Source organism: Coffea arabica, chromosome 2e, assembly GCF_036785885.1.
Source record: "Coffea arabica cultivar ET-39 chromosome 2e, Coffea Arabica ET-39 HiFi, whole genome shotgun sequence".
Lineage (NCBI taxonomy): Eukaryota > Viridiplantae > Streptophyta > Magnoliopsida > Gentianales > Rubiaceae > Coffea > Coffea arabica.
The window spans coordinates 21,526,598-21,552,112 of NC_092313.1; the positions used below are offsets into that span (position 1 = coordinate 21,526,598).

General features: G+C 37.6%; 3 protein-coding genes across 5 annotated transcripts; 1 reads left to right on the forward strand and 2 right to left on the reverse strand.

Moving 5' to 3' along the window:
- The first annotated feature begins 550 nt into the window (after positions 1-550).
- Positions 551-11,142, forward strand: LOC113729009 (CLP protease regulatory subunit CLPX2, mitochondrial-like). Of its 3 annotated transcripts, XM_072079925.1 has the most exons (15): positions 554-1,553; positions 2,079-2,140; positions 2,986-3,092; positions 3,264-3,347; positions 5,020-5,066; positions 6,510-6,584; positions 6,768-6,845; positions 7,656-7,712; positions 8,166-8,236; positions 8,313-8,412; positions 8,562-8,666; positions 9,547-9,609; positions 9,748-9,870; positions 10,354-10,512; positions 10,887-11,142. In XM_072079925.1, exons 1-15 carry the CDS (start codon positions 810-812, stop codon positions 10,956-10,958), a joined length of 1,947 nt encoding a protein of 648 aa, XP_071936026.1. In that variant the 5' UTR covers positions 554-809; the 3' UTR covers positions 10,959-11,142. The 3 variants fall into 3 exon arrangements, with proteins under 3 accessions (XP_071936029.1, XP_071936027.1, XP_071936026.1); XM_072079928.1 differs by lacking the exon at positions 10,887-11,142 and having other exon boundaries at positions 551-1,553; positions 9,748-9,918; positions 10,354-10,513; XM_072079926.1 differs by lacking the exon at positions 9,748-9,870 and having other exon boundaries at positions 552-1,553.
- Positions 11,143-11,695: 553 nt separating this feature from the next.
- On the reverse strand, positions 11,696-13,633 carry LOC113731970 (NADH dehydrogenase [ubiquinone] 1 beta subcomplex subunit 3-B). The gene is made up of 2 exons (XM_027257532.2): positions 13,254-13,633; positions 11,696-11,907 (listed from the first exon to the last, which is right to left on the reverse strand). The coding sequence occupies exon 1, from the start codon at positions 13,489-13,491 to the stop codon at positions 13,264-13,266; it is 228 nt and encodes a 75-aa protein (XP_027113333.1). The 5' UTR covers positions 13,492-13,633; the 3' UTR covers positions 11,696-11,907; positions 13,254-13,263.
- An 879-nt stretch (positions 13,634-14,512) lies between these two features.
- Positions 14,513-22,453, reverse strand: LOC113731973 (protein STICHEL-like). Its single transcript, XM_072079924.1, has 6 exons — positions 19,495-22,453; positions 18,935-19,154; positions 16,433-16,996; positions 15,550-16,297; positions 14,926-15,016; positions 14,513-14,838 (listed from the first exon to the last, which is right to left on the reverse strand). Exons 1-6 carry the CDS (start codon positions 21,730-21,732, stop codon positions 14,737-14,739), a joined length of 3,963 nt encoding a protein of 1,320 aa, XP_071936025.1. The 5' UTR covers positions 21,733-22,453; the 3' UTR covers positions 14,513-14,736.
- Between the last annotated feature and the right edge of the window lie 3,062 nt (positions 22,454-25,515).

The following is a 25,515-nucleotide window of genomic DNA, read 5'->3' on the forward strand; positions in this document are numbered from 1 at the left end:
TTTTTAGTGGCACAAAAGTCCAATTCATATTTAATTTTGTCTCTAAACAAGTAAAGAACAAGATATAATTCGAACCATATCTTTTTTTTGTAATCTAAAAAACGTTCGATCAAACCTAATTTATATTTATTTTTCGCCTTCGAAAAGGTGAAATTTAACTTTTATATATAAAAAGTGATTGTATGTGAATCACGTTGTGATTTCATACTAAAGAATAGTCGAAAACCTAGATTTGGACTTGATTTGATTAGAGATATAAAGTTATTATTTTAAAAATAAAGGACGAAAAATTCACTTAACGAAACATAAAAAGCGTTTTAAATAATTTTCCTTTTTAGAAAAACCCGAGTTGGCAAGTTTAGCCAAAACAAAAATGTTGGAACAGATTAAGCTTTTGATTTATACAACTATTACCTTATTTCATTTTACGAGAAATAATATTTCAAAAAATGCAAGGCAATGGCAAGCTTTTGGTTTTAAACTTGACTTTCTAGTTTCTACTAAATATTTCTATCAAAATAAAAATTTTGTCTAATAAAAACATGAAAAAAAAAAAAACGTTCTTCGTCAAACGGAGCTAAAACTCGAGCTCCACTCGATCATTGAGTCAGCCTTATTTTAATCGAATTCAGCAGCTGAGACTGAGAGCACCCCTTAGTGGCTAGCGGATGGTGGAAATCCATTCGCTGACTCGAAAACACCGCCGCATTTCGCACCGCCTCCTATTAGTATTTGTGTCATCACTTTGTCAGTTCCCCGGCCAGTAATATGCTCTGAAACTCCAACTATTGGACTCCGAAGACGGGAAGATGTCCGGCATATTCCGGTACAAAACCAAGCTCCGTTCCCTCGCCCCAAAGATTACCACACTCTCCCTTTCATCCTCCAAATTCCACTCTTCCCCTCGTAAAAGCCTCAGCAAAATCTCCGAATACTTCCCCAGTCCCCAGCCCCGACCCCACCTGAACCCCCTAGGGTTTGTTAGCCATATCCAAGAACGTCACAAATGGCACGGGAGTTCGGATAATTACGATCATATTAAAGCGGAAGTGAACTGTCCGCGCTGCTCGAAGCTCATGAGTGTTCTGTTCTCCAATCGCCCGTTATCCATTTCTCGGAGCGAGCCCGGAGTTTACCAGGCGGTGAACTTGTGCCCCAACTGCCGTACGGCGTTTTATTTTAGGCCGTTTAAGTTGGAACCGTTGCAGGGGAGTTTTATTGAGCTTGGGAGGCTTAAAGGAGGGAAGGTGGATATGGAGGGGAATAGTGAAAGTGGTGGCACTGGAGGAAGAGGAGGAGAGAACGGGAAGAAGATTTGGGAGAAGCTGAGGAACTATAGTGGCGGGAGTAGTGCTAGTAGTAACAATGTGAAGGAGGGGAGTTGTAACAGCGGTGGAGATGTGGAGGAGAAAGCTGTGGGGCCCGCATGGGTGGAGGTGGGGAGTGGAGGAGGGGAATTTGAAGGGGCTAATTTGGGCAAGGAGTTGCCGACTCCGAAGGAGATATCTAGAGGGCTTGATGACTTTGTTGTTGGACAAGAGAGAGCTAAAAAGGTTTGCAATTTTGTTTTTCAATTTGGTGATTCTTTCTACTTTTGTTATCTCTTATGTCTGAATGGTAATGCAACTATTAGAGGAAGAAGAATAGTGGGTGGTTTTAAGAAACTGGTTATTGGCTGCTTGGGATGGGTTTGGATGGGATGGAGTAAGCCTTTTATTAAGTTTTGAGTTGTCGAAACTTTTAAGGTTTTGTTGTGTACTATACTAGTACAGTCGCTTAAATGGACAATAATGATTCAAAAAATTATGGGTTTTAAGCACTAAGTTTTGGTGAAATATGAGTTTACGTGAAGTGTTAGTATGTTTGATTCAATTTTAGTTATTGATCAATTGTACGTTTAGTTTACTTACCAAAAGAAAGCCCATGAATGATTGATTTAGAATGCAGTTGCACAAGTGTTCTTCTATGTAGGTTTGATATGTCTGAACTGAAATCCCGTTGAATGAAACCATGAAGCTTTTGCACCAGTTTATGATTTTGAACGTGCCAGTGAATTTTTTCTTTTTCCTGATGGACAGGTGCTATCTGTTGCTGTTTACAACCACTACAAAAGAATCTATCATGCTTCCTTGCACGGAGAGTGAGTCCTTTTGGGTCTTTTTGAAGTTTCATTGAACTTGCTACTTAATGGAATTGCGCGTCCTGGATATGCAATTAATCAGCACGATTTTTGAATTATCACCTTCATTGGGTTCCTTGACTGAAGTACTTGCAAAAAGCAAAAAATTAGACCAACTAGTGGTTTTATTTCAAAATCAGAAACTGAAACATGCGTTGTCTTTTTGGTGGTGCATGGCTGTTGAAATCCACATGTGAGTTTTAGTCATTCTTTAAATTATCCTTGCATCTAGATTTTGTGCTATCTCAATACCATTATAATGATTGCTACTGTGGTTTCAACTTAATGCTTGTATTACCATGTTACGAGGGATGGATAAGAGCATAAATGGATCATTGGCTTTTCCATGTTTCTTATTTTTGAGTTTACACTTATGCTTTATTCATATAGCACCATCTGTTGATAAATATTAAGTTCTCTATGGCTGCTTTTCATCTTTGGCTTCTTTCCATCAAATAAATGGTTAATCGAGAGATGCTTCTATATTCTTTAATCATGATGTAATAAAAGAGAAACTGCTTGCACCAGGGTAAACGTATTTGCTGTTCTTCATGTTTGGCTTCTTTTTTTTTTTGTTTCAAATACATGATTAATCGATAGACACATCTATATTCTTTAATCACAACATAATAAAAGAAAAACAACTTGCACCAGAATAAATGGAACAGAAGGTAGCCTGCAATTTCACATTCCATCTCTTTCAATTATCATAATCATATAGTGACTTGTGCTGATAGAGTTTATTTTGGTCCCAACTTCAAAACATGATCTGCATTATCATCAGTTGACATTGAATTTGTCATCAGGTCAGGTGCGGAATACAGGAGTACCGATGGTAAGATTGGAGATTTTGATGCTGATGATGTGGAGCTGGAGAAGAGCAATGTGTTAATGATGGGCCCAACAGGCTCAGGTGTGGCCTTTGGTCTTCCAAATTTTTGTTTTAACCCTGCATAAGCTGCAATATAGGATCGATATTCTTCTCCAACAAGACTATTCATTTTTTATTTTCAACTCTGAAAATTAGTTATGGGCACATCCTAACCTTTCTAATATGGGCATTCCATCTTGATTGAAAGGACAGGGAAGACTTTACTTGCAAAGACGTTGGCTCGTGTTGTAAATGTGCCTTTTGTCATTGCAGATGCAACAACACTGACTCAGGCAGGTTTGAGATAATTTGGGATAATTTGGGACCATACCCTTTCTTTTCCAATATTTATCTATCATTCCTTGCCTGTCATAGGAATGATATAGGCAGTTATCAGCATTGGTGCCTTTCTGATTCTATTTTTTTTAATACGTATATGCAATTATTTACTTTTAGAATTCTTTACAAAGAGATACGTAATATATCCTAAGTGGACTCTCATTTGTGTATGTATGTTGTCATAGATGCACGACAGTTTGGTAAACTGGAGCAGAAGGGGAGGAAATAGATGTTTCAAAATGCTCTTTTGGGAAAGAATATCTAAAACAGTATAATTTTTTATGAATATACTTGTAGACTGATGCATTGATTCCAGAAATGTTATCTCTGCGAAACAATTAAGCCTTATTATGAAATTTCTTTGTGAATTTGATTTGCATGGTCAACTGAATCCATTTAATGCATAGCACTCTTTAAATGTTCAAGAGTGAATCAAAGAACTGATTGATGTGTCATCTTGTATCAGATCATTGAGAGACCTTTTAATTTTTCAAGCTGTCTTTGTTACCCTACATGTGTGATGGAGAGTTATTGAATGTCATGTAATAGTAAGGTAGAGGACTTAGGGTGCTTGTAGTGTTCTCCTTCATCTTTCTGTATATTCAAAAGACCAATACCAGCCAATTTAGTCAGCCATTTGCTTCACTAGGTTGGTCTCATGTGCAACCTTTGTTTGCCCCTTGGCATGTCAACTGATGTTCTTTGCAGTGGCAGTGGTGTTCCCATGTAGTGGGTGTTAAGGCAATTCTGAAATGATTGCATAAGTAAAAACTCCCAGACAGATGATGCTGGCACATTGAGAATGGTGAAAATTGTCTGACAGAAACAGTACAAAGCATGAATGACCTAATAGAGGGAATTGACAGTTATAATGATGCCGTTCTACAATTGAACACGCCCTTAATATCAATTTTTTGGTTCAACTTGATAAACTTTCTAGTTCCACTAAGTGATCACTGGGGGGAGGAGGTTTATGTTTGTGGTTAGGTATCTATATTAGTTATAAAGGGTCATATCAAATTTTTATAGATAAATGGTTGGATGAATATCGGAAGAATGTCTTCAATACTTCAGTATCTGGTTACGTCTGACACATGGCATGTCAGTCTGTGTAGTTGGTTTTGTTCTTCCCAATAAGTCCCTTTTGCATTCAAGAGTGAGATATAGGATAACCATATTTTACATGAAAGAAGAGCAGGTTGGCTTTTATGTTCATAGTCCTGCAAGAACTGAAGAAATGTAGGTAAAGGATTTCTCCTGAGCTGTATTAATGGACCTTTTTATGACCAATGACTATTCCTATCAACTGGTGAAGCACTTGACATTATGCAAGACACACAAACAAAAATTTCTCAAGGCATTCATTTTCTTTCGGAAGTTCCAGTCGTCAAAAGCTTTCTTCAACTCACCCAAAGAAAAAAAAGAAGCTTTCTTCAGCTGTTTTAATTTTAATTTCTCTGCACCATTTTTCAAGAGGTTGACATTTAGGAACTGAGCCCAAATTTGATTCCATTTTATCCTTGTAGCTGTGATTTTTTTTAAAATATTTGTTTAAATACTTTTTACATGCTTGATTATATTTTAGGATTTGTTGTCATGATCTAACCTTAATCTGTTTCTCTTCAGGCAGGTTATGTTGGAGAAGATGTGGAATCCATTTTGTATAAACTACTCATGGTATGCTTATAAGATTATGGTTGATAGACTGAAAATGATAGTACATGGATTAAAATGTAATTCAATTAGAGAAAAAGGAAAAATAACTCTGGAGATATGTTATGGCTGCAGTGCACATTCAATTCTGCAGTAGCAGTAATTTGCTGTCTCTTTTGAGGACAAAACAGAAAGTTCATTGAAAACTCGTTAATTGCACTGACGACAGGAATTTTAAAATCACCTAGAAAGTCCTTGAACTGGAGCCTATGTATCATCTAAAAAGAGTGATGTTAACTATAGTGGATGACATTTGATTGTTTTTGGCCCTTTGTTTTTCAGTTCACTTCTCATTTATCAGTAAAAAAGTAAATATTAACTGGACACAATGTGATAAAGTATCAGATAATATGATTCAAGATTGTTTTCATTTAAAAAAGTTTGTTTCTTTCCCTTTTGCTCCTCTTCTGCCGCCTTCTTTTGTTGTGTACTTTTGTTGGTTGATACTCTATAATGTCAAGCTTGGTATTCATGTTCCTTCACTATAAGTGCTTGAGAACATAGAACATTCCTATTAGACGAGTGTAAGTAATTGCTGGGATCAAAATATATTGTAATTTTTGGTTCCTTCTGTTGTTTTTATATAGGGTATTCCTTGAATTCATGTGAGATTTACAAGTTTATGTATACAGGCTAAGGTTTTCTGGACAAGATTTTGAAATATTTTATCTCATGGTGTTCAACACTTCTTCTGTTGGATAGCATAATTATTTGGGTTGTAAATAGAGCTTTTGAATTGCCTTTTTCTGTTGGATAGTCAAATTACTTTTGTTTCTTTTAAGGAATATTGAAGATGCTAATATGGAGTTGAAGTGTGATTGGCTTCACAAGGTTGTGCATTATGGTAACTCCATCACCAAGATAGTTGAGGCTGACTCTTGTTCATTTTGTGCCTGGAGGGAATTGGTTGCTAAAGATGGGAATATGGGACAAATTGCCCCCAGTAGTCATAATGGATTCAAAAGAGGAAGTGCTTGATAACATGACAAGTGTTAGATCAAAGTTTTTGCCTATAAATTAGATTCTCATTGTAGGACATAAATAACGGGAAAATCATTATCTATAAATTTTCATGCAGGTGAAGTGGTAGCTTTTCATAAAAGTTTCACTGTCCCTTTTTCTCTAGGTTGGCTGGGTAGTACAGTTTCATAGTATAGTTTAATTATCAAAACTGATCTGTGCTTGCAGGATCGTGATACACGTTGTTTCATTTTGCTGGAATGTATGGATTAGTATAGGCAACTTTGTTGACAAAAGATCTGTTTTTCATCATATGTTGGTTAAACATTTAGCGGTTCGTTTGTAATTGTGCTTTGTAACTTGTCTGACATTTCTTTTTCTGCAAGAGTTGTATTGTTTTTCTGCGTTTCCTAGATACTGAGTAATAAGCCTCATCTGGTATTGTAGGTTGCAGACTTCAATGTTGAAGCAGCTCAAAAAGGCATTGTATACATTGATGAAATGGACAAGATGACAAAAAAGGTGTAGCAATTATTACTATTACTATTATTACTTCTGTTATTATCATCATCATTATTTTTATTGTTGTTGTTATTGATTTTATTATTCTTGTTATTTATGTGTGTAGTAATCATTAGTTTCCCTATTCGTTGGCAAAAATTGAGTCCTTATCTGTGATAACTTCTCATTGATACTTCAGTGCAGGCTGAGAATTTGAGTGCCGGCAGAGATGTATCTGGAGAGGGTGTTCAACAAGCATTGCTGAAAATGCTGGAGGGAACTGTAAGTGTTTCACTTGTAAACAGAGCCTATTTAAGTTGACCAAATGATTTGGTTTGTCAAATGTTTACGAAATTTCTTGTGGAAATAACCTTCTTTTAGAGGCTTGAATGTTCTAGAGTTCTACAGACACTTATTGCATGGCTTTGGTAAATGACCTGATGCACCAAAAAATTTTATGATCTTTCTTTTGAATTTTTTTCAGTATCATGCATGTTATGGCTAGTGCTGTCACTTCACATTCTTTTGTTCTGGATTGGGTGTCTCTTATGCCCTTAACACATCACAAATTTAGCTGTTGTCTCTAACATTGTAACCTCCTTGCTTTCTGACATGAAAAGGGGGTATAATGCTATTATGGTGCTACAGTTTTGCTTTTAAAGGAAGAAGCAGTTGCATGCATATAATCCCAAAAAAAAAAAAAATACACAGACAATTTAAATTCCTCAATAATTGGACTTATGCGAGCGTTACATGTCCTTACAGCTTTAGAGTGCAATTAATTTCACCACTTATTTTTTGTGTTTAACGTACATACATAATCAATTAAACGATGGACCGCAATGACTTTTATGATTACGTGACCAGCTTGTTTGCCATTTACATTTATTGTGAACTAAATTGCTGTATGGAATTGTGTTCAAGTTAGAAATAGATGGACTAAAGTGATTATTTTAATTGTAGCCTTTCCATAAATTATGTGCAGTGTAAAATGTTGCACCCTGTTCTGGTTGCACAATTCAGAAGTTAGCACAATCTTTGTTTAAGTTTTGCTGCTGAGAATTATCTCACTGAGGAAATGTTTTTATTCAGATTGTAAATGTACCTGATAATAGAGCTCGAAGGAACCCACACGGTGACTCTATTCAGGTATAAGGGCTTATTGTTTAATTTTGCATCTCTGTATCTAAAATTCACAAGGTTCTGCATTATTAAGTTTATATTCTGGCTTCAGAAATACAATTTATTCAGTTTTTGGAGTTTGCTCTCGGTGATACACATTTTCCTACTTAAATTTTAGATTGTCATCTACTTGAAAGAAACAAAAAATGATTTACTAGCTGCTGTTTTTATTTTCTGGAACGGACATAATAAATCATGGGTTGCACCTTTAAATTGTTTCTCATTTTGTGATGGCCATTAAATTGATTGGACATTATTGGAACGTTATAAATGCCTGTCTGATTTGTGACATTTTACATACCACTTGGATGCTGAGTATGCTTTTATTTGTTGCATATTCTAGAAAATTTGAGCCTCTTGAATTCATCATTAGTTTCTTAACATATATTGCTTCACCCTTATATTTCAATGCATTTACAGATAGATACAAAAAACATCCTTTTTATATGTGGTGGAGCCTTTGTTGATTTGGAGAAGACCATTTCAGAAAGGTAGACATGGCTGACCAAGTATGTCTCAGAGATAACAATTACTGTTTTGGTTTCTATAAGATTTCTTATGTTCCAGACGACAAGATTCTTCCATTGGTTTTGGAGCACCAGTTCGTGCTAACATGAGGCAAGCTGGTCTAACTGATGCTGCAGTGACATCCTCACTACTAGAATCTGTAAGGGTTGATGATTCGTAAATACAAGGACAACAGCTTCTCATAATAAAATTAGTGTACATTATATGCCTTAGCTTAAGCTTGGCTACCTTTTCACACACTGCAACGTCCTAAAGAGATAAACTGGAAGTTGCACTGTAATTTTCCAGGTAGAGAGCGGTGATCTAATCGCATACGGGCTCATACCTGAATTTGTTGGGCGGTTTCCTATTTTGGTGAGTCTGTCTGCTCTAGATGAAGACCAACTTGTTCAGGTGAGTATTTCTTTTTTGTCATATTATTCTTTTTCTTTTTTTCGTTTAAAAAATTGTGGTATAATGATTGAATTCTAAGGTGCCTGAGGTCTGAATATACTTGCTCGTGGTTGGAAATCTCTAGCTGGACTTTGATGAATTAGAAAGAAAAGAAAAATATCATATGGATCTTTGGGTGCCAGCTCGAAATCTATGTTTCTAGAATTTAAAGCAAGAAAAACCAACATATAGCTTAATTATGGAAAGAAAAAAATAGAGGCATCCTTTTCGGTCCTGAAACCAGCATATGCAATATACGATCTCCATACTTTCCCTGGCAGCTGCTTTCCAGCATGCATCAACTACCCAAGTAAATGACATTGTCAGTTTCTTTTAATATAATATTTTAGTGTGGAACGATCTTGTCAATTTAAATTTAGTTTGCAGGATTTTTTTCCGGCACTAAAAATCTAGTAAAAACTTGGTTGTCCCATTGATCCTTTCCTTTTAGTTGCAATACTTCTTTTCTAACTATACTTGCGTAAATATTTTTGACTTTTGGCTAAAAATAATATTCAAACTCTTTCAATTTATGGTCAAACTTAAATACTTGTTCAGTTTTCTCTTCTCTTCTTCAAATCCACAATCCGAATCTCAAAATATAATCTGAAGTGGCCTCAATATGCATTTGTGTACCATGTTTTAAATGGTCAAAATGGTATACTTGGGAAAAGAATCCAGTGCATCCAGTGTTCCATAACACGTGCAATCTTGGTATATCTACTGTCCATATAAAATGATGGAGCGAGTGAGTTAAGAACTTGCGATTTTTATGATACTGCTCTTTTGATTTGCTTGAGAATTTTAACTTCTGCTAATGGCATCATAATTTGTCCTGTAGGTTCTCACTCAGCCGAAAAATGCCCTCTGCAAGCAATATAAAAGGATGTTTGCCATGAATAAAGTAAGCTTGTGATCCTGTACTATAGGTGGCCAGAGAAGTTTAGTTTCTGCCGCTTCTTTTTTGTGATGACAGTTATTTGCAACTGGGTTTGCCTTGTCTGTTTTTTACACTTCTGTTGAATTGACTTTCACAATGCAGGCCAAGTTACATTTTGAAGATAATGCACTTAGACTTGTTGCAAAGAAAGCAATAGCAAAAAAAACTGGTGCACGAGGCTTAAGAGCAATACTTGAGAATATTTTGACAGAGGCCATGTTTGAGGTATATGTTAGTGATCTGATTTCAGTGTAGACAGAGGCCATGTTTGAGGTATATGTTAGTGATCTGATTTCAGTGTAGACCTTTTCTGAAAGTTTGTCATGATTGCTACATCATCATCATACCTTTTCAAAAGCCACACCCCAGCACTGAGAGTACAGTTTGTTCTATTGAGAAAAAAGTTTGGCTAAAAATATGTTGCAAGTATAGCTGGATAGTTGATAAGTATGTTAGTTGCAGTCTCTTGATTTTGATGTTGCTTTTGAGGCTTGATTAGATTCGTTTTTGGCCATTCTGTTTTTCAAAGCTGAGTAAATTGATTATGGCCATCTTCTCATAAATTGCCGAGAATGGTTACAACATGGCATTTGCAGAATTGCTACATTGAACATGTACTTTGTCCACATCTCAAATATGCACGGTTTTTACTGCAAGGCATGCAGGTCAATTTCAATTGTTTATTAATCTTTGATACATCATCTGCAGATTCCTGATGGTGGATCTGGGAGAAATCTGATTGATTTAGTTTTGGTTGATGAAGATGCAGTAGGGTCACTGGACAGACCTGGCCTTGGAGCAAAAATTATTCATGGCAATGGTGGGTTGGAGCGTTCTCCTTATGAAACAGAATTGAGAGATGGACAGGTAGGTTCTGTTACCTTCTTTTGGCGGAATTCCCAACTCTGTTTGTGCTAAGCTGTTGTCGGCTTTTACCGGTTTTCACTGAAGTTTAAATCGCATCTCCAAGTTTAGTTCCCTGTTAAAATGCACGAGCAGTTGCATATCAACCTAATGATGCCTGAATATGATTGTAAACTCTCTCTGTTCTTTTATGTTGGGGAAAAGCTTGGCATTTACACTCTGTCTGGTTTCTTTATGAGGAAAATTAGTAGAATTGATATACTGTTGCAGATCATCATATGTTGCACTAGTGATTTATAAGAGAGTTCAAAGACATTTTTAGTAGCTGAAATATTTCTGGAGAATGTTTAATTATAGGGATTTACATTGGCTTGCAGGAAGGAGGGGAGATGGTGAGGGTAGACTTGGATGGAGAATTGGAGGTTCCATCAGCCGCCCTAAGCTTGTAAATAATTGTTGTGTAACCTTTCCTCCAGTATACAGTTGGTATGAATGAGAACCGCTTCAAAAGGTTCATAGATGGCCAAGTTTCGTTTGGCTGAGGACTTTGCTAGAGCTCATGATTGAAATTTTCTGCAGCAGTTATTATCTTCTTTATGAGCCATAAGCGGACCACAAGTTTTTCTTAGCAAATTTCTTCCGCGTTTGCATCTAAAATTTGCAGATTAAAGGCCTGAATAAAAAGTGCACTGGTTCAGAGGATCGATTGAGGGATGAACGAAGTATAGTTTCCGGAGTACAATATAAAAGGGGTGAAAGCATAAATGAGTTCGGACAAGCTTCTCTTCTAAATTTGGATGGGTACTCACATCAACTATGCATATAGAGCAAAAGAAGCAGAAAAAATGTCGGGGAAAAAAAATCTATATCAAGGACTGGACTGAAGGCTGCTGGGTCGCCTTTTTTTTTTTTTTAAGATTTGTCAGCTTACTGATTTGATTTTTCGAGAATGCAAAACCGCCACCAGAATACCTTCAGAAATACCGCACAAATTTAACAAGGACGGGCAATAACAAAATCAAAAGAAGTCTCGGCAAGTGCATAGAAAATAGTCTATATTTTGAGTGTATATGCTCTTATTCTTTGATGCATATCACTTAATTTAAATTTAAATTTGAATATTATTTTTTGTATATATGACATACATCCAGGTAATAGTGTATACACTTTCAATGCATACAAGATAAAACTCTAGAAAATAAATGTATTATACCAGACAAATGTTTCAAAAACCAGAATCAAAGTTGTTATAAGCATAAAGTTGCAATACAGTAACACTTGATATATTTATTGTTGACGACAGAGAGCTCAAAACAAACATAATGAATACTGAATGCCGCCGCCTTTCATCAAGCATCACCTGCACGCCCAAGATTCAAAGCTAAACAATCTCTCACACTGCATGTAGCCATAAGAGTGACAGTTAGCAGAAAAGTGTTGGTTTCAGACTTGATACATGCATCAAATCAAGAAGAAAATTAATCCCACAAAAAAAAAAGAAAAAGAAAGAAGGGTTCTTAACATGAGAATATTGTTGCATTTATAAACCCATAATCCAGGGGATTAAATAGAGGAAAAATTAGCTTTAATTCAGCATCAAGAAGAAACTTCCATCCTACATGGAAGAGAAAGAAGGGCTCTGAACATGAGAATTCTGTTCCATTATAGACAGATTATCTATAAAATACTACAAAATAGGAGAAAAATTAGTTTCAATTTGGAGATGATAGTGGCCTTTGGTTCAGCCTTTTTCCTTTTCTCCTTTTTTTTTTTTTTTTTTTAATTTGGTTTCCTTTTGGGGAGGTGGGCCGAGCAGACCTGAGATGGATAGGGTGGTGGCTTAACCATCAATTTGAGGTTTACAAGAATTCACAGAACGTTAGTCCCAGCACATGAAGGTTGATGTCAGTACGTAGACATAAATTTATAGCATCAAAAGGCAGTCAATTTGAGTCTCTTTAGGGATGTAATTCGAGTAGGGATGAAAGTTCAGAGTGCCAAAACCTATTCCTTAAGTTGGCTATCTCACTTTTGTATGTGCTTGGTATACAGAAACAAACGGAGTAGGCAATCAGATAAAAAAGCTGATTTGACATTTATTTAGAAGCTGAGGACACTGGTTGTATTTGGAATGCAGAAAAAACATGTTGCTTAAGGCTTTAGGTCCATGTAAATGCCATTTCTGAGCTTCACATTCAGTCCCATAATTGGAATTTCTTCTTCTTTATGCAACGAAGCAAGGAGATGTATATGCTCCTTTACAAAATGAAGACCCAGCAGAAACAGTAAGCAATTTTCATCTCTTAACATTGAAGAAAAGAAATTTTTTTTTTTAAAAAAAGGGAGAAAAAGCTAGTAACCAAAAAGACAATAATGTTTAAAAGCTAAACAATATAACAACGGCAGAGCGTTCTCTTCCTCCTCTTTGTTCAGACATACAGCTATTAGTATTCACCCAAAAACAACAAACGTGACAGAAAACAGCAACGCACTTCGTGAAACCAGATGCCCCAATTTTGCAAGACAAAAACTTCAAATTATGGCATAAAAGCTTGGCAGAATAGAAAGACGCACAAAAATTAAAGGAAAACCCATTACTCCAAACGTAAAAGTTAACTCAAATATGCATCCAAATTACCTAATCGATCAACATAAATATGAAAACAGGAATAAGGTATATAAATTTGGGGGGGGGGGGGGGGGGAAGCTACAAAGAAAGAAAGGAATGAAAGGGGGTGGCTGACCTGACTATTCTCAGTGAGAATGAGAACCGGCAGCAGAGGATGAGGCGTGAGAGTGAGAATGAGAAGGGGCGTAGATCTTGTTGTAAGCAGCTTCGCCGACGAGGTAAATCCCGAAGGCCACGAGAGCGATGCCGAGGCCAGGAGTGGCATGGCGTAACTGGTTAGTCAGCATCGGATGCTTCCTCCATTCATCCCTTCTCCTGAAGAACTCTCCAGTAGAACCCAGTGGCTTTGCCATGGTAAATTGACACTGCTACTACTACTATAATCTTTCTTCAATCGAGTCGTCCTTTCTTCAGTTCCCCTTCTGGGGTTTGTCTTATTCGATGTCGATGATGATGGTGAGGTAATGCTGATTTAATTTTAGACTTCTTAGAGTGTGCATTTGGTGGGTCATGGAAATGAAGAGGGTTGTCATTCTTCTGGGTCTCTCCTACACTTTGGGCCTCCCGTCACCATAAAACAAACGACGCGGCCCAACTCCTTGTTACCATGCTTACTAAAAATGTTCTGCTCTCTGCAAGAAGTTTGTGGATTTTCCTCATAATCTTGTCATGCTTGTTTGAAATAATCTCAATTAGCTCAGTGTAGGTATCTTCAATTGTTCAATTTAATGGAAGGTGCATGTTTTCTTGTTGGACTTAAATTCACGTTGTTGTGTCGAATTTGATCAGGGATGTGCTAATTTAAATAGATGTTACCTATTAAAATTTGTGCATTCTCCCTCTTTTAACATTCTCTTTTTTTCTTTTTTCCCCTTAGGGGGTGTCCCAGTCTTTTTTTTTTGCCAGACTAATCCCCCTAAAGCCAGCAGAACCCTGGCCAAGGATGTCAACAATTTTACTACAGCGGGAGTCGAACATGAAACCTTACCGTAAAGACAGACTTATCAGTCCCGACCGAGCTACCCGTGGGAGCCCTCTTTTAACATCTATTCACTTCCAAATTTTATTCTTGTTCCTTGTGTTAATTACTAGAACAATATACAAGACTTAAAATGATTATTTACCTATAACCAAATCATATGAACATTACCTAATCCAATTCAAACTACCACGAGAAATCAGTTCTTATATTTGTATCAAGAATTAATGAGCAAAAATTAGCTACTAGTAGTATTTTCTTGCAATCAAACTTCATTATTTCACATTAGACTATAACTGACTGCTTTGGACATTGAACATTGAAGATATATATACTAGTATTGGAGCATTGGACATTGGCACTTGAATCGTTCCCTTGTTAACTGCTGTCCAAAGTGCCCAAAAAAAAAAAATTTTTTTTGTCCCCCTTTTACTTTTATTGATCACTAAAAATTGGCTGGACCAAAAAATATTCATATGCCCAGCTTGTCAAAAAGCTTTACATCATATCTCATACTATAAAAAAATGGTGGAAATGAGGAAATAAGCAGCAGCAAGTGTACAGAATTGAAGACGGGATCTCATGATTCTTGAACTTTGTGTTCCTGTCTCATTCCCCACTATATTTTGAATCTACTCTCTGTTCTTGACGCCTTTGCACACTCTCCAAACCATGAAAATCTTACGGCTTTATTCGAACGTACAGGGGTTCCTTGTTTAACCTATCATGCAGACACAGTTTCGCAAATCAGGCCAACTGTAGAACATAATGGGACTAAAAATGACAGTAAAACAGAAACATAGCCTACCTTTACCCTTCTGGGAGGTTTGGTCACTTTGGTGTTATTCCAGCAAAAGAGCCCACTGCAGCCGCCGCCACCCGGTCCTGATTCATATCCCCTGGAGTATAGAGAGTTAATTATGCGAGAAAAACACATGCACCATGCTAACCTACTCCATGAACTGGAAACGCAGGGCAAACATCTCTTCCTCAAATACATTGGCTCTTACCTTAAAGAACTCCACTTCTCAAAACATAAGAACATTGCTTATAGCTGCTCACAAAGAAATTTGCAGAAAGAGCTAGCTGAAACAAGAAAACAACTTTTCTTTTCCTATTTCGTAGTTTGAGGCCAACATCATAGCAGTAGTAGACTCCTCGTTTCACTACCCATTCATGGACTTTAAATCAGTGTAGAAAAGGTAACTTTTGAGAAAGTCAAGTCAACTATTTTTGACAAACTCGCATGCAGGTTTCAAGTTTCAACCACATCCACTAGGACTTTATATCAAAGATGTGGAGGAAAAAATGCACTAAATTCAGTTGTTAAGAGCCATCATTTGTCAGTTATTGCAAAATTTATAGTTAATATTCTCAAAAAACAATGGCAAACACCTAAAGCAGACGCTAAAGGAACTTAAGTAGTACTTACAAATTATCTTTGCTGAAATTGCCAACTATGTTGTTATCGTGCAACAAGCTTGGTGAAATGGGATAGTGATCAACCCTTTTACTGATTTGGTCCTTCTTGAGGGCTTTTCCATCATCAACCTTCAAACTTTTAATATCACGACTTAATTCATCCTCCCAATGCTGAGAAGACAAGTCTGCAGAGGCTGAAGATTGCAATTGAATGTGATGGTAAATGCCTTCTTGAGGTAGGACTTGATTTTTCTCAGGCCTTAAACGATTTGTTGTTCCAGGAGTTCCTTTCTCCATTGCCTGTAACCATGCAGTTTCCAACCTCTGCTCATGGATGATGGACTCTATTCTCTGCACAGGAACTTCTGGCTTTCTGTCCTTTGTATTACCCATCTTAGCATTTCCTGCAGAAGACCCGAGATTTGCTGGTAGTTTGTCTTCTGAATTATTGAAGCTTCCTCTTGATATCTTCAGAGACTCTTGACATGTATCAATGTTAGAATAGCCATCTGCTGAAGAGGAGAGGACTGCAGCGTTTTCCCTGTTCAAATTATTGGTTGCATGTGTTGGCTTTTGAACTGGAGAAATATCTGGGTTTGCATTGCTTAAATAGGTATCTCCATCAGGCAGCAGAACAATCCTAACTTCAACATTGCTTCTCAAAACAGTTTCAAATGAGTTCGTGATACTGCTATGAAATCTTTCTGCTCTGGTTTTTATATCACTATCTCCAAATGCAATATAAGCAACAAAAACACCTGCAAAGAGCAAGAGCCTCAGAAAGGAAGGCAAGTAGAGACTAGAGCACAGACTTCTCAAAACAGCAAAAGAAATGAGAAGCAAAAATTTGATGTGAATCAAGAAAAACCTAGATTTTCTCTATGCTGCTTTACCTTCCACATCAGCTATTGATACAAGCCTTCCATATGTATGAAGTAATTGCCTGAGTGTCTTTGAATGGCACTTTTCAACACATTTTACCCATATATCATCCAACATGCTGGAGGCCGTGCATCTAGATGTGTTAATTCCCGCAACAAAATCATCACATGTACCAGCCAAAGCATCTCCACTGATCAATTGGTTTTGAGAAGGATTTGGACTCAAGCCTTTGACATCCATTACAGGCAAAGAAGCCTCTTTACTGTTTGATTTTTGGTAGGTAGCTTTGTGGAAGGATGGGGGAGAAACTGAATTTCGAAGTGTGTACTGACGGTCAGGTTTTTGATTGCTAATACTACTGTCTTTCAGTGTACTAGAATAGTCTTCTTCTGTTGCCTTAGAGCTCTGTCTTCGACTGCTTCCGGAATGAGTTTGATCTGGCGAGGAGATAGAACCAAGCTGTAACAGTGTTGCTGTGAACCATGTTGACCGTTCACTTGAAACCCTTAACTGTTTCTCTGCTTCAGACAGAAGCTTTAGGGCACGCTTTAATCTCTCTAATTCTGCTTCGGTCACTGAAAAATTGATCAAGTCACTTTCTAGATCCAATATTAATAATCACAAATAAAAAAACATTCATTTTCTTTTTTGGGACATTACAAGAATTACTATCCATTTGGCTATAATTTTAGGTCTGTCACAGATAAAAAGAAACAAGATAAAACTCTAAGTCATAGAGGGACGTTAACAATGAAGTACAGCACATTTAAACTTTAAGCAGCATCTAGTAAAATCAGGTGTAGAATTATCATCAGAACTCGAGGATTGGTCTTTTGGGTAGTAAATGGACTCTGAAGATGAGTACAACAGACTCTTACAGTCACTTCTAGAGACAAATGTAAAAATGAGACAACATATTTTACTGAATCACCTTAATCTTAGTATCTCAAGATGCAAGGAATCTATACAACATTAATATGGAAAGGTTAGACATTTAAAGAAACCACACTAACCATCAAACAAGTTTTACAAACACCTTTATATACATTAGAGGGTTCCAATCTAAATCATACTCGGTGACTGGTCTAATTTCCTTCGGTCCAGCATAGGAGAGGTAGACTTGTGCCCGTTCAGGGGAAGTAGTGATACATTTTCCGTGTTTGGATGGAAAGTGTTACTCCCTCCGTCCCAAAAATAGATTTGCTTTTCAAAAGTCGAACTTTTTATCAATGGTAACTGAACACTGCTTTTGAGAGACATCCTTCCAGCTTTGCCCTCAAGTACCATAATAACAAATCACTTTGGTTTGATTCAATGACTGCTGTGGGGTCTTACATCAAATGTTAGCAGAATGGAACTTCACACTCATTTTGAAGCTATTGAAGTCACGCACTGGAACAACCCACAAAATGAGTGTTCCAATCTAAAGATTAGACATTTAAGATGGAAAGGTTAGATATTTAAAGAAATCACACTAACCATCAAACACGTTTAACAAACACCTTTAAATGCATTAGAGGGGTCCCAATCTAAACCATATTTGGTGACTGGTCTAATTTCCTTCAGGCCAGCATAGGAGAGGTAGAAAGAAATAAATATAGTAATTCTGGGACAGCCAAAAAGGTGAATTATGACATTAACAATGGGACAGAGGGAGTACTATTTATCTTCACAAGGACGGTGTCAAGTCCTCCCATTTTCTCCTCTATTAGCATAAGCATGTCAGTATATTTGGATCATGTGCAACTTCATTTTGCATTGACATAGCAGCCCAAGAGGAGGATGCGATGAAAGCCTATGAAGTTGCTGAAGAACAGTGTGGATTGAAAGGCTGAAATATGCAGCAAGCTGAAGTAAAGGTAGATCATTTCATCCACAGCAGCTTGGAGATACTTGGACGTATAAGAAAGCATATGTGAAAGCAAATTAAGTTAGATTTAGCCGGTACCAAGAATTAAATCACTTATCAAAATTCAGGGATTTCATTGTATGACATCACACTCAAGGGAACAGCTTGGCAGCCAAAAAGCCACCTGCAAAATACTTATGCCTTTAATTTGTTGCACCTGCTGTACTGTCTGACAGTCACAAGGCGAGAAAGAGGGGACAAAGAACCGAAGAGTTAAAGAAGGCTTAGTGGAGGAGCATCTTGCAGTCACTGTATCCTTTACTTCAATTAAGTTAAAAGCTCTTCCATTCATTTCTTTTTCTCGTTTTCAATGGGGAACAGCAAGTATTTAACCTCAACGATATCAATGCAGTGGAATTCAGTGTCAATTCAAGAGGCTTCCATTTTCTAGAAGGTATAGGCAAATTAGCGCATAATGTCATGCAATAATGCTTCCTGATTAATTTTTCAATATTTGCACCACTTATATGATGTCCTAGGCATTATACCAGGTGAAATCAGACAAAAAGCAACTCAAATAAACAAGCTAATACCTTTTGCAGAAACCTTTCCATCTTGGAAAAGAAGAAAAAGAATGTAAGGGTCAAGTAAAATGGACACTTACAGTTCCTCCCGCCAAAAAGTGAAGTAGTTTGTTTAGCATCAACAGTGGGATAAGTTCCAGAAATGATATCCATAATAAGGGTGGCCATTTGAGACATCAAAACTATTGGATCAACTCCAGAATCCATCAAATCCCTTCCTCTTTTTACTGTTTCTGCCGTGTCTGATGACATGGCTAACTCCAAAAGTTCCAACAGTTTCTCATCTGAAATTACACCAACCTACAAAGAAAAGAGTTTGTGGGTAAAGAAAAGTCTAACCATTAGAACATCAAACAGAGGACTCTTAAAGAATTCTTTGTTGTCTGCAGCGTGAACTTGCCATTATAAAAGTGAAATAACAACTATTACAGGAATAAAGTCCACAAACATTAGCTTCAGCCATATTCCAGGAACCAATCCTCATATATAGCATGCAAGTGATATATAAGATTACGAATACCATATTCCACAAGCCACAATGGGGATAATTAACGACAACTTACTACATATAGATAATGTTAACAATTTAAGTAAAGAACTCAAATTGTATTCCATCCAAAATATGGCAATGTGCACTTACAAGTTCATTTACAAGAGATGTAGTTATTCTTTTCCCCAATAAGCTCAGTTGGTCTAACATAGTTTCTGCATCTCGAAGTGAACCATCCGCATTCAAAGCAATTAGATCCAGAGCATCAGATTCAACATATAAATTCTCTTCAACAGCAATCTTCCTCAGCCTGGCCAAAATGTCACCATCTCTAATCTTGTTAAATGGGTACTTCTGGCACCGTGATAAAACAGTACGTGGCACATTATCAAGATCAGTTGTTATAAGTATGAGCACCACATGTGGAGGTGGCTCTTCAAGAAACTTAAGTAATCCCATCCATGTCTTTGCAGGCAATAAGTGACATTCATTAACAACAAACACCTTGTATCGAGAAGAGGCTGATAAGGAACCTGCCAAAAGGACTTTCAAGAGGTACCTTATACTATCAATTCCCTTCTTGTTAGCACCATCAACTTCAACAAGGTCCCTGCTCTTTCCAGAAACAAAATCTGCACACTCTCTGCAGACTCCACACGGTTTGGTTTCTTCAGAAGCAAGACAATTTAATGCTGCAGCAAAGACTCTAGCAGTTGAAGTCTTTCCAGTTCCCCGTGGACCTTGAAAAAGATAAATAGGGGCAATTCTTTTCCTGGAAACTGCAGTCATTAGGGACTGAACTACAATATTCTGTCCAATCAATTCCTCAAAAAACATTGGCCTGTATTTCTGGCTCAGACTTGTAATGTTTTCTGGGGTGCCTTCTTCTTCCCCAGTCAGTGCTACAAGCTCTAACCCTTCTTGACTCCTGCAACTTGTTGACCACCTCCTTCCATCTAATCGGCTCAAGGCCTCCAAGTCCAGCTCACCATAGTTTGTTGAGAGTTCATCATCGCTATTACCAGTTCCTATGGATGATCCTATTCGCCCATCACCACCATTAGTTAGCAACGGGAGAAGACCTTGAGGAGCAGGCCATGAACCAGGTCTCCTCTTGTTGTACCCCAGTGATGACCCACGACAACTTCGCTTGTACATTCTGTGACTTCCACATAAAATGGTGCTTCCTGTTCTCCTCAAAGTATCAGAAAGAGAAGGTGAAAAACAACTACCAGAACCCCCTTTGTACTTTGGGGTTGACCTCCTCGACCAGTAACACGGAATCCCACATCCTGAACGACCAGGTAAATCCAATGGATCATCCCCTTCTTCATCCCCATCATTTAAAGATACTGTAGTTGCATCCCAAGACCCAACTGTACTTGGATACCTAGCAACATACCTATTATAAGAGCTAGCAGACATAGCTGGGGTACTATATGAGTATGATGAATCCTCTTTCCGGCTACTCCTCAAAAACCTAGCAGCAGAAGAATTAGACCAATTTTTATTCTTAAGCTTTGCAAGCAAAGGTGAAACAGCAGAAGCCCTCCTCAAATCCTCTGAATTACAATAACCTTCAGTGTCATCGGACTGATCAACCAAACTCGACAAATCATCCCTCCCTAAACCCTCCAATGCCGTCCTTTTGGAACCCCTAGCTAACAAAATTTGTTCTTTCAATTTTTCACCTCGGCTTCTCAAATTTGACCTAGAATAATTACTTTTCTTCGACTTTTTCTTTATATTTCTTCTAATAGATGGAGTAAAGCTGGTATCTTTACACTTAAAAATCATGGAAGCATATTTATCACTAGCATAAGTGTCACTCTTGGAATCAATTCCACCATTCCTAGCATCACTTAAACTATCCTCCACACTCTCCTCTGCTTCTTCTTGAGCCGAAGAAGATTGTTCCATATCATCATTACCAACATTTTCAAGATCATCATCAGCACATTGCCTACTCCTTTCACTTTCAGATTTTTGCATCTTCCAGTTATACAAGTACACCTTTTTCTCCTTCTCTTTCTCTTTCTCCTTAACATTATTACCATTACTAGCCTCATAATTAATACTTCTACTACTAGTCCCATTATTCTCTACTGTTCCAATAGGAAGTTGGAATTGAGTCTCACCATTGCTGTACAATTGCTTGCTGAAATCATTCTTGTGATGATGGTAATAATGCTTGGCAGCAGCGGATCTTGCTGAGTTCAGAGGGGACCGCCACGACGAAGTAGTCCCTGGATCTCTCAGCACCCTGGCCGCCTTCCTGATTTGGTTTAACTCTTTCTTCAAATGCAGGTTACTGGGATCAAACCCACCACCACCACCACCACCATTAGCACGGTTGCCACCACCACGGCCGCGCATTTCTGAGGACATTATTTTCCCCGGGGGGGCCCACGAACCAAATCAATTGAATCTTTCACTAGCTCCACGTACAATGCATTAGGCCTGCTTCATTACTCCACCTACAGCCCCACATTGAATTCAAGAAAACTGGGGCCAAAACCAAAGCTCAAGTTTGCAGGGCCAGATAAACTAAGAGAACATATTTTATTCAACAAATAAGTTAAAAACCCAAGTAGCATTTTCCATAGATATTAGGCTTGGATGGATGTCGACGGTTTTAAACAGCTATAAAATGGCGGACGGGAAGGGGGCTGTGGTCTTGTTACTCTTGTAGATGGAGTAGGGTTTATTCTGTTCAGAAGAAAAAAAAAAAAAAAGAAACGAGAAACGGGATTTTGTTAAACCAAGTTGGCAGTAGTCAGTCCTACTGGAAAAACAAGAAATGAGGGAAGGGGAGCGTTGAAATCGAAGAAAATTGATGTGAAAAAATGGAAAACTTCCCTCCTTTCCTCCATCCCTCCCCCTTCAAGCCCGCGTTTCTATGGACAGCGTCCTAGGCTCCTGCTAGTTACAAAGTGGGAGCTTTTAAGTTTTTGAGAGGCTCCAAAGATTCTTAAAGAGTTTTCTACTACTGTACTTGTGGATTTATGTGCGTTACTGTGTGAGTGTGTGTTATTTTGTCGGAAAGTTACGCCAATTTCTCCAGTTTTTTATGTCCCAGTCCTAAGTCCTAACGTTTCAAGTAGTAGCTAAGGCACATAGATTTGCAATTCTTGGTAAATTCTCCTAGGAGGAAGTTACATGTCTTAAAACAGGGTCTAAGCAGGCACTGGGACCCTTTTGTTGGTTTCCTGTCTTAAAAGGGAAAGAATACCAGTGGTAAAATTTCGAAAATATGAAAAGAAATCTTGTCATAATCATAGAGGAAAAACTACACACTGGAAAAACCAGTTTTCTTGGTTGTAGAGGTATAGATCAAAAGGTTCTTTTTCGATTACTAAAGCCAATGGTTTTATTGGTTTAGTCATTAGTGGGAGTAGTGACTAGTGATTTTCAATTTAAACAAATTGGGTCATAGTTTATTTTCTGCCATCTGGGGCCTAGAAGAGTAATGATTTTTTGGGTAAGAAAGTAGGGAGAGAATTATTGGTGGTTTTATTTGAAAAGAGGGGAAAATGTACAAATTTGAGTGATTGGTTTTGGACTGTGTCCTTTTGATGTGGAGATTGTATAGGCATGGGCACGTGCTGTGTTGTTCTGTGGCGATGTTATCTGCAGAGTGTTTGATGGAGCCAAACGCGTGGGAACAGTGGGAGTAATCAGTAACGGAGTAGGGAATGGTTTGAATAAAAGATTATTGCTGCAATTATTTCCAATTAAGGCAGCAGTCAAGGAGAGTTTCCCCATCAATCTTGGCTTAATGAAACAATCAAAGATTTCGTCCTCTTTTTTTTGTTTGTTCTTATCACCTTCTTTTTTTCCGGGGATTAATTATCAATTCGCAATTTCATTCACAACGGATAAATTTTACGCGAATTCCGAACAACTACTAAACATGCCTAATAGTTGATCCAGAATCAATCACGATGACAAGGGCAAAGATTTACGATTATGGCTTTCGTTTTTGAGGGAGTGAATGCGACAAGTGTATCATGTCAAACAAATAATGTGCTTTAACTAAGAAGGTGCATGAGAAAACTAGAGGATTAATATCATAAATAAGCCTCCAATTTGTCTTCTGCAGGTGAATTGGTTGGTGAAAAAAGGGTCACTCCAACGAATGGTCCTGCCCAGTGAATGAAGTATAACTCTAAGAATGAGTATGGCCCTGCTTAGTACCTCAAATTAATATCTTTGTCATTTGCAAGCTCTAAGTTAATTCACAATCTATATGTAAAGAGGGTACATAGCATTGGTTTAACAACTGAAGAGCATGATATATATATATATATATGCATGGTGCTGGTGGTGTATGCCTGTACGCAATGACACAAACCATCAGAATTTGACTAGACATCCGTGTGAAGAAGAAAATAGTAGCAAACTACAAAGAAGTCAGTCCCTGGTTTGAAAGTGATGGATCCCAATAACATCAGAAGATGTAGGCGGCATGTCAAAATTTCAACTGGTCCAGTATGAATCCTCAAAGCTGCAAGCAACCATTTTGGAAGTCCTATAGTTGAAAGCAGCTCAAACAATCAAAATACAGATAAGGACTTGGGAGTATAACTATAATCAGTGTAGAGATTCACAAATGGCAAATGCCAACTTTTCTTTCTTTTTTTTGTCAAGATCCCATCGGGATTTATTATATGGGGTCAAAGCAAAGTGAAAAAGACACCAAAGCCTATCTAAGATATCGAACATCAGCGTCCAATCCAGTTCATTTTTATACTGAAAAAGCATGTGATCATATTGTGCCTAAACCCGAGGCCCCCCCCCCTCCCTCCCTCCCTCCCTCTTCCCTTTCTTTATTACCACCATGTCCACGAACAAAATAGCCACCTCTCTCAATCACGTCTGCCTCAATTATGTATTCTTCAATCTGTCTATATCTCTTCTGAGAAATTTAAGACTTATCTAATCCATATGCATAATTCAATTCTTAAACACGTGAAAGTTTAGTCAAAGAATCACAAAACTGTGTACTATAATAAGTAGGATTATTCTTTTGCTCCACTTTTCTGGTTAATCGATCCAAGAACATGATCCATAGCCTGCAGAAAACAAGCAATGATTTTGACTGGAGATGGATGGATTATGGAGGAAGCATGCACCTTTCATTTCTTTTCTATACTTTTCGGTTTGTTATATATGTTGAGTGATGTTCCTGTTGTACTCTGGCAAAATAATTAATTATGGTTCGATTGAGAGCTTTGTGATAGACTGATGGTTCAATAAGAAATAAGAAGCGGACAACGACAGTGCCACCTTTGCCCACAATGGAAGTATCTTTCTAGCTTAGAGCATGGCTAATGACATTTTACTTATCATGAATTTTTTTTTTTTTTTTTAACTATCGCAGATAATTCTTTTTCACAATTATTTCTTAATTTAAATTCGAATTTTACCATTATTTTTTAAGAGTATTAATTTGACATGGACATGTGACTTTGACGTCCTTTTCTTGAGTTGTATGAAAGGTAAAATAGGGATAATTTTTTTTTTTTTGGTTTCTCTTTTTAGACTGCTATAATCAATAAATCAGAACATACCAAAATGTATAGTATAGATACTAGCAAAACATATTTAAATACTAAAATAATAAATATAGACACTACTGATATAACAATATGAAAAAAAAAAAAGACATCAAATTTGTTCAGTTATTGATAGTTGAACTCACAACTGAATCCCAGCCATTTAATTTCAAAATTATTCATCTCTAACCATCACCTGTTCTATAATCGAAACTATAAACTGCGTGTAATTTGTACAGAACCTAGATGCCAAATTCCAGCCCGAGACATTTTGATGCGGTTGAGCACGAGGCCCAAAGTGTACAAGTAGACCCTGTGAAGGTGCCCCAAGGCCCAGTGACACGAGCACGAGCTAAGAGATTCAAGGAGTCCCTCCAAGCCTTGGTACGTGCCATCCAAACCCAAGAGAAACCGGGCATTGAAGGAATTGAGTTGGAATATCCTTGCACGACTACTAAAATGCTGCTTACAATTGAAGATGCGAGTGTTCAAGCTCCAAACGGCGGGCTGAGCCGCAGTTAAGTACCCTCGCTGAGCCGTACGGGGATCTCGCTGTCCGGTCAGCGAGTCGGGGGTCCAAGGGGGTGACGCGCCACTGGCTTGGGGGCCCGGG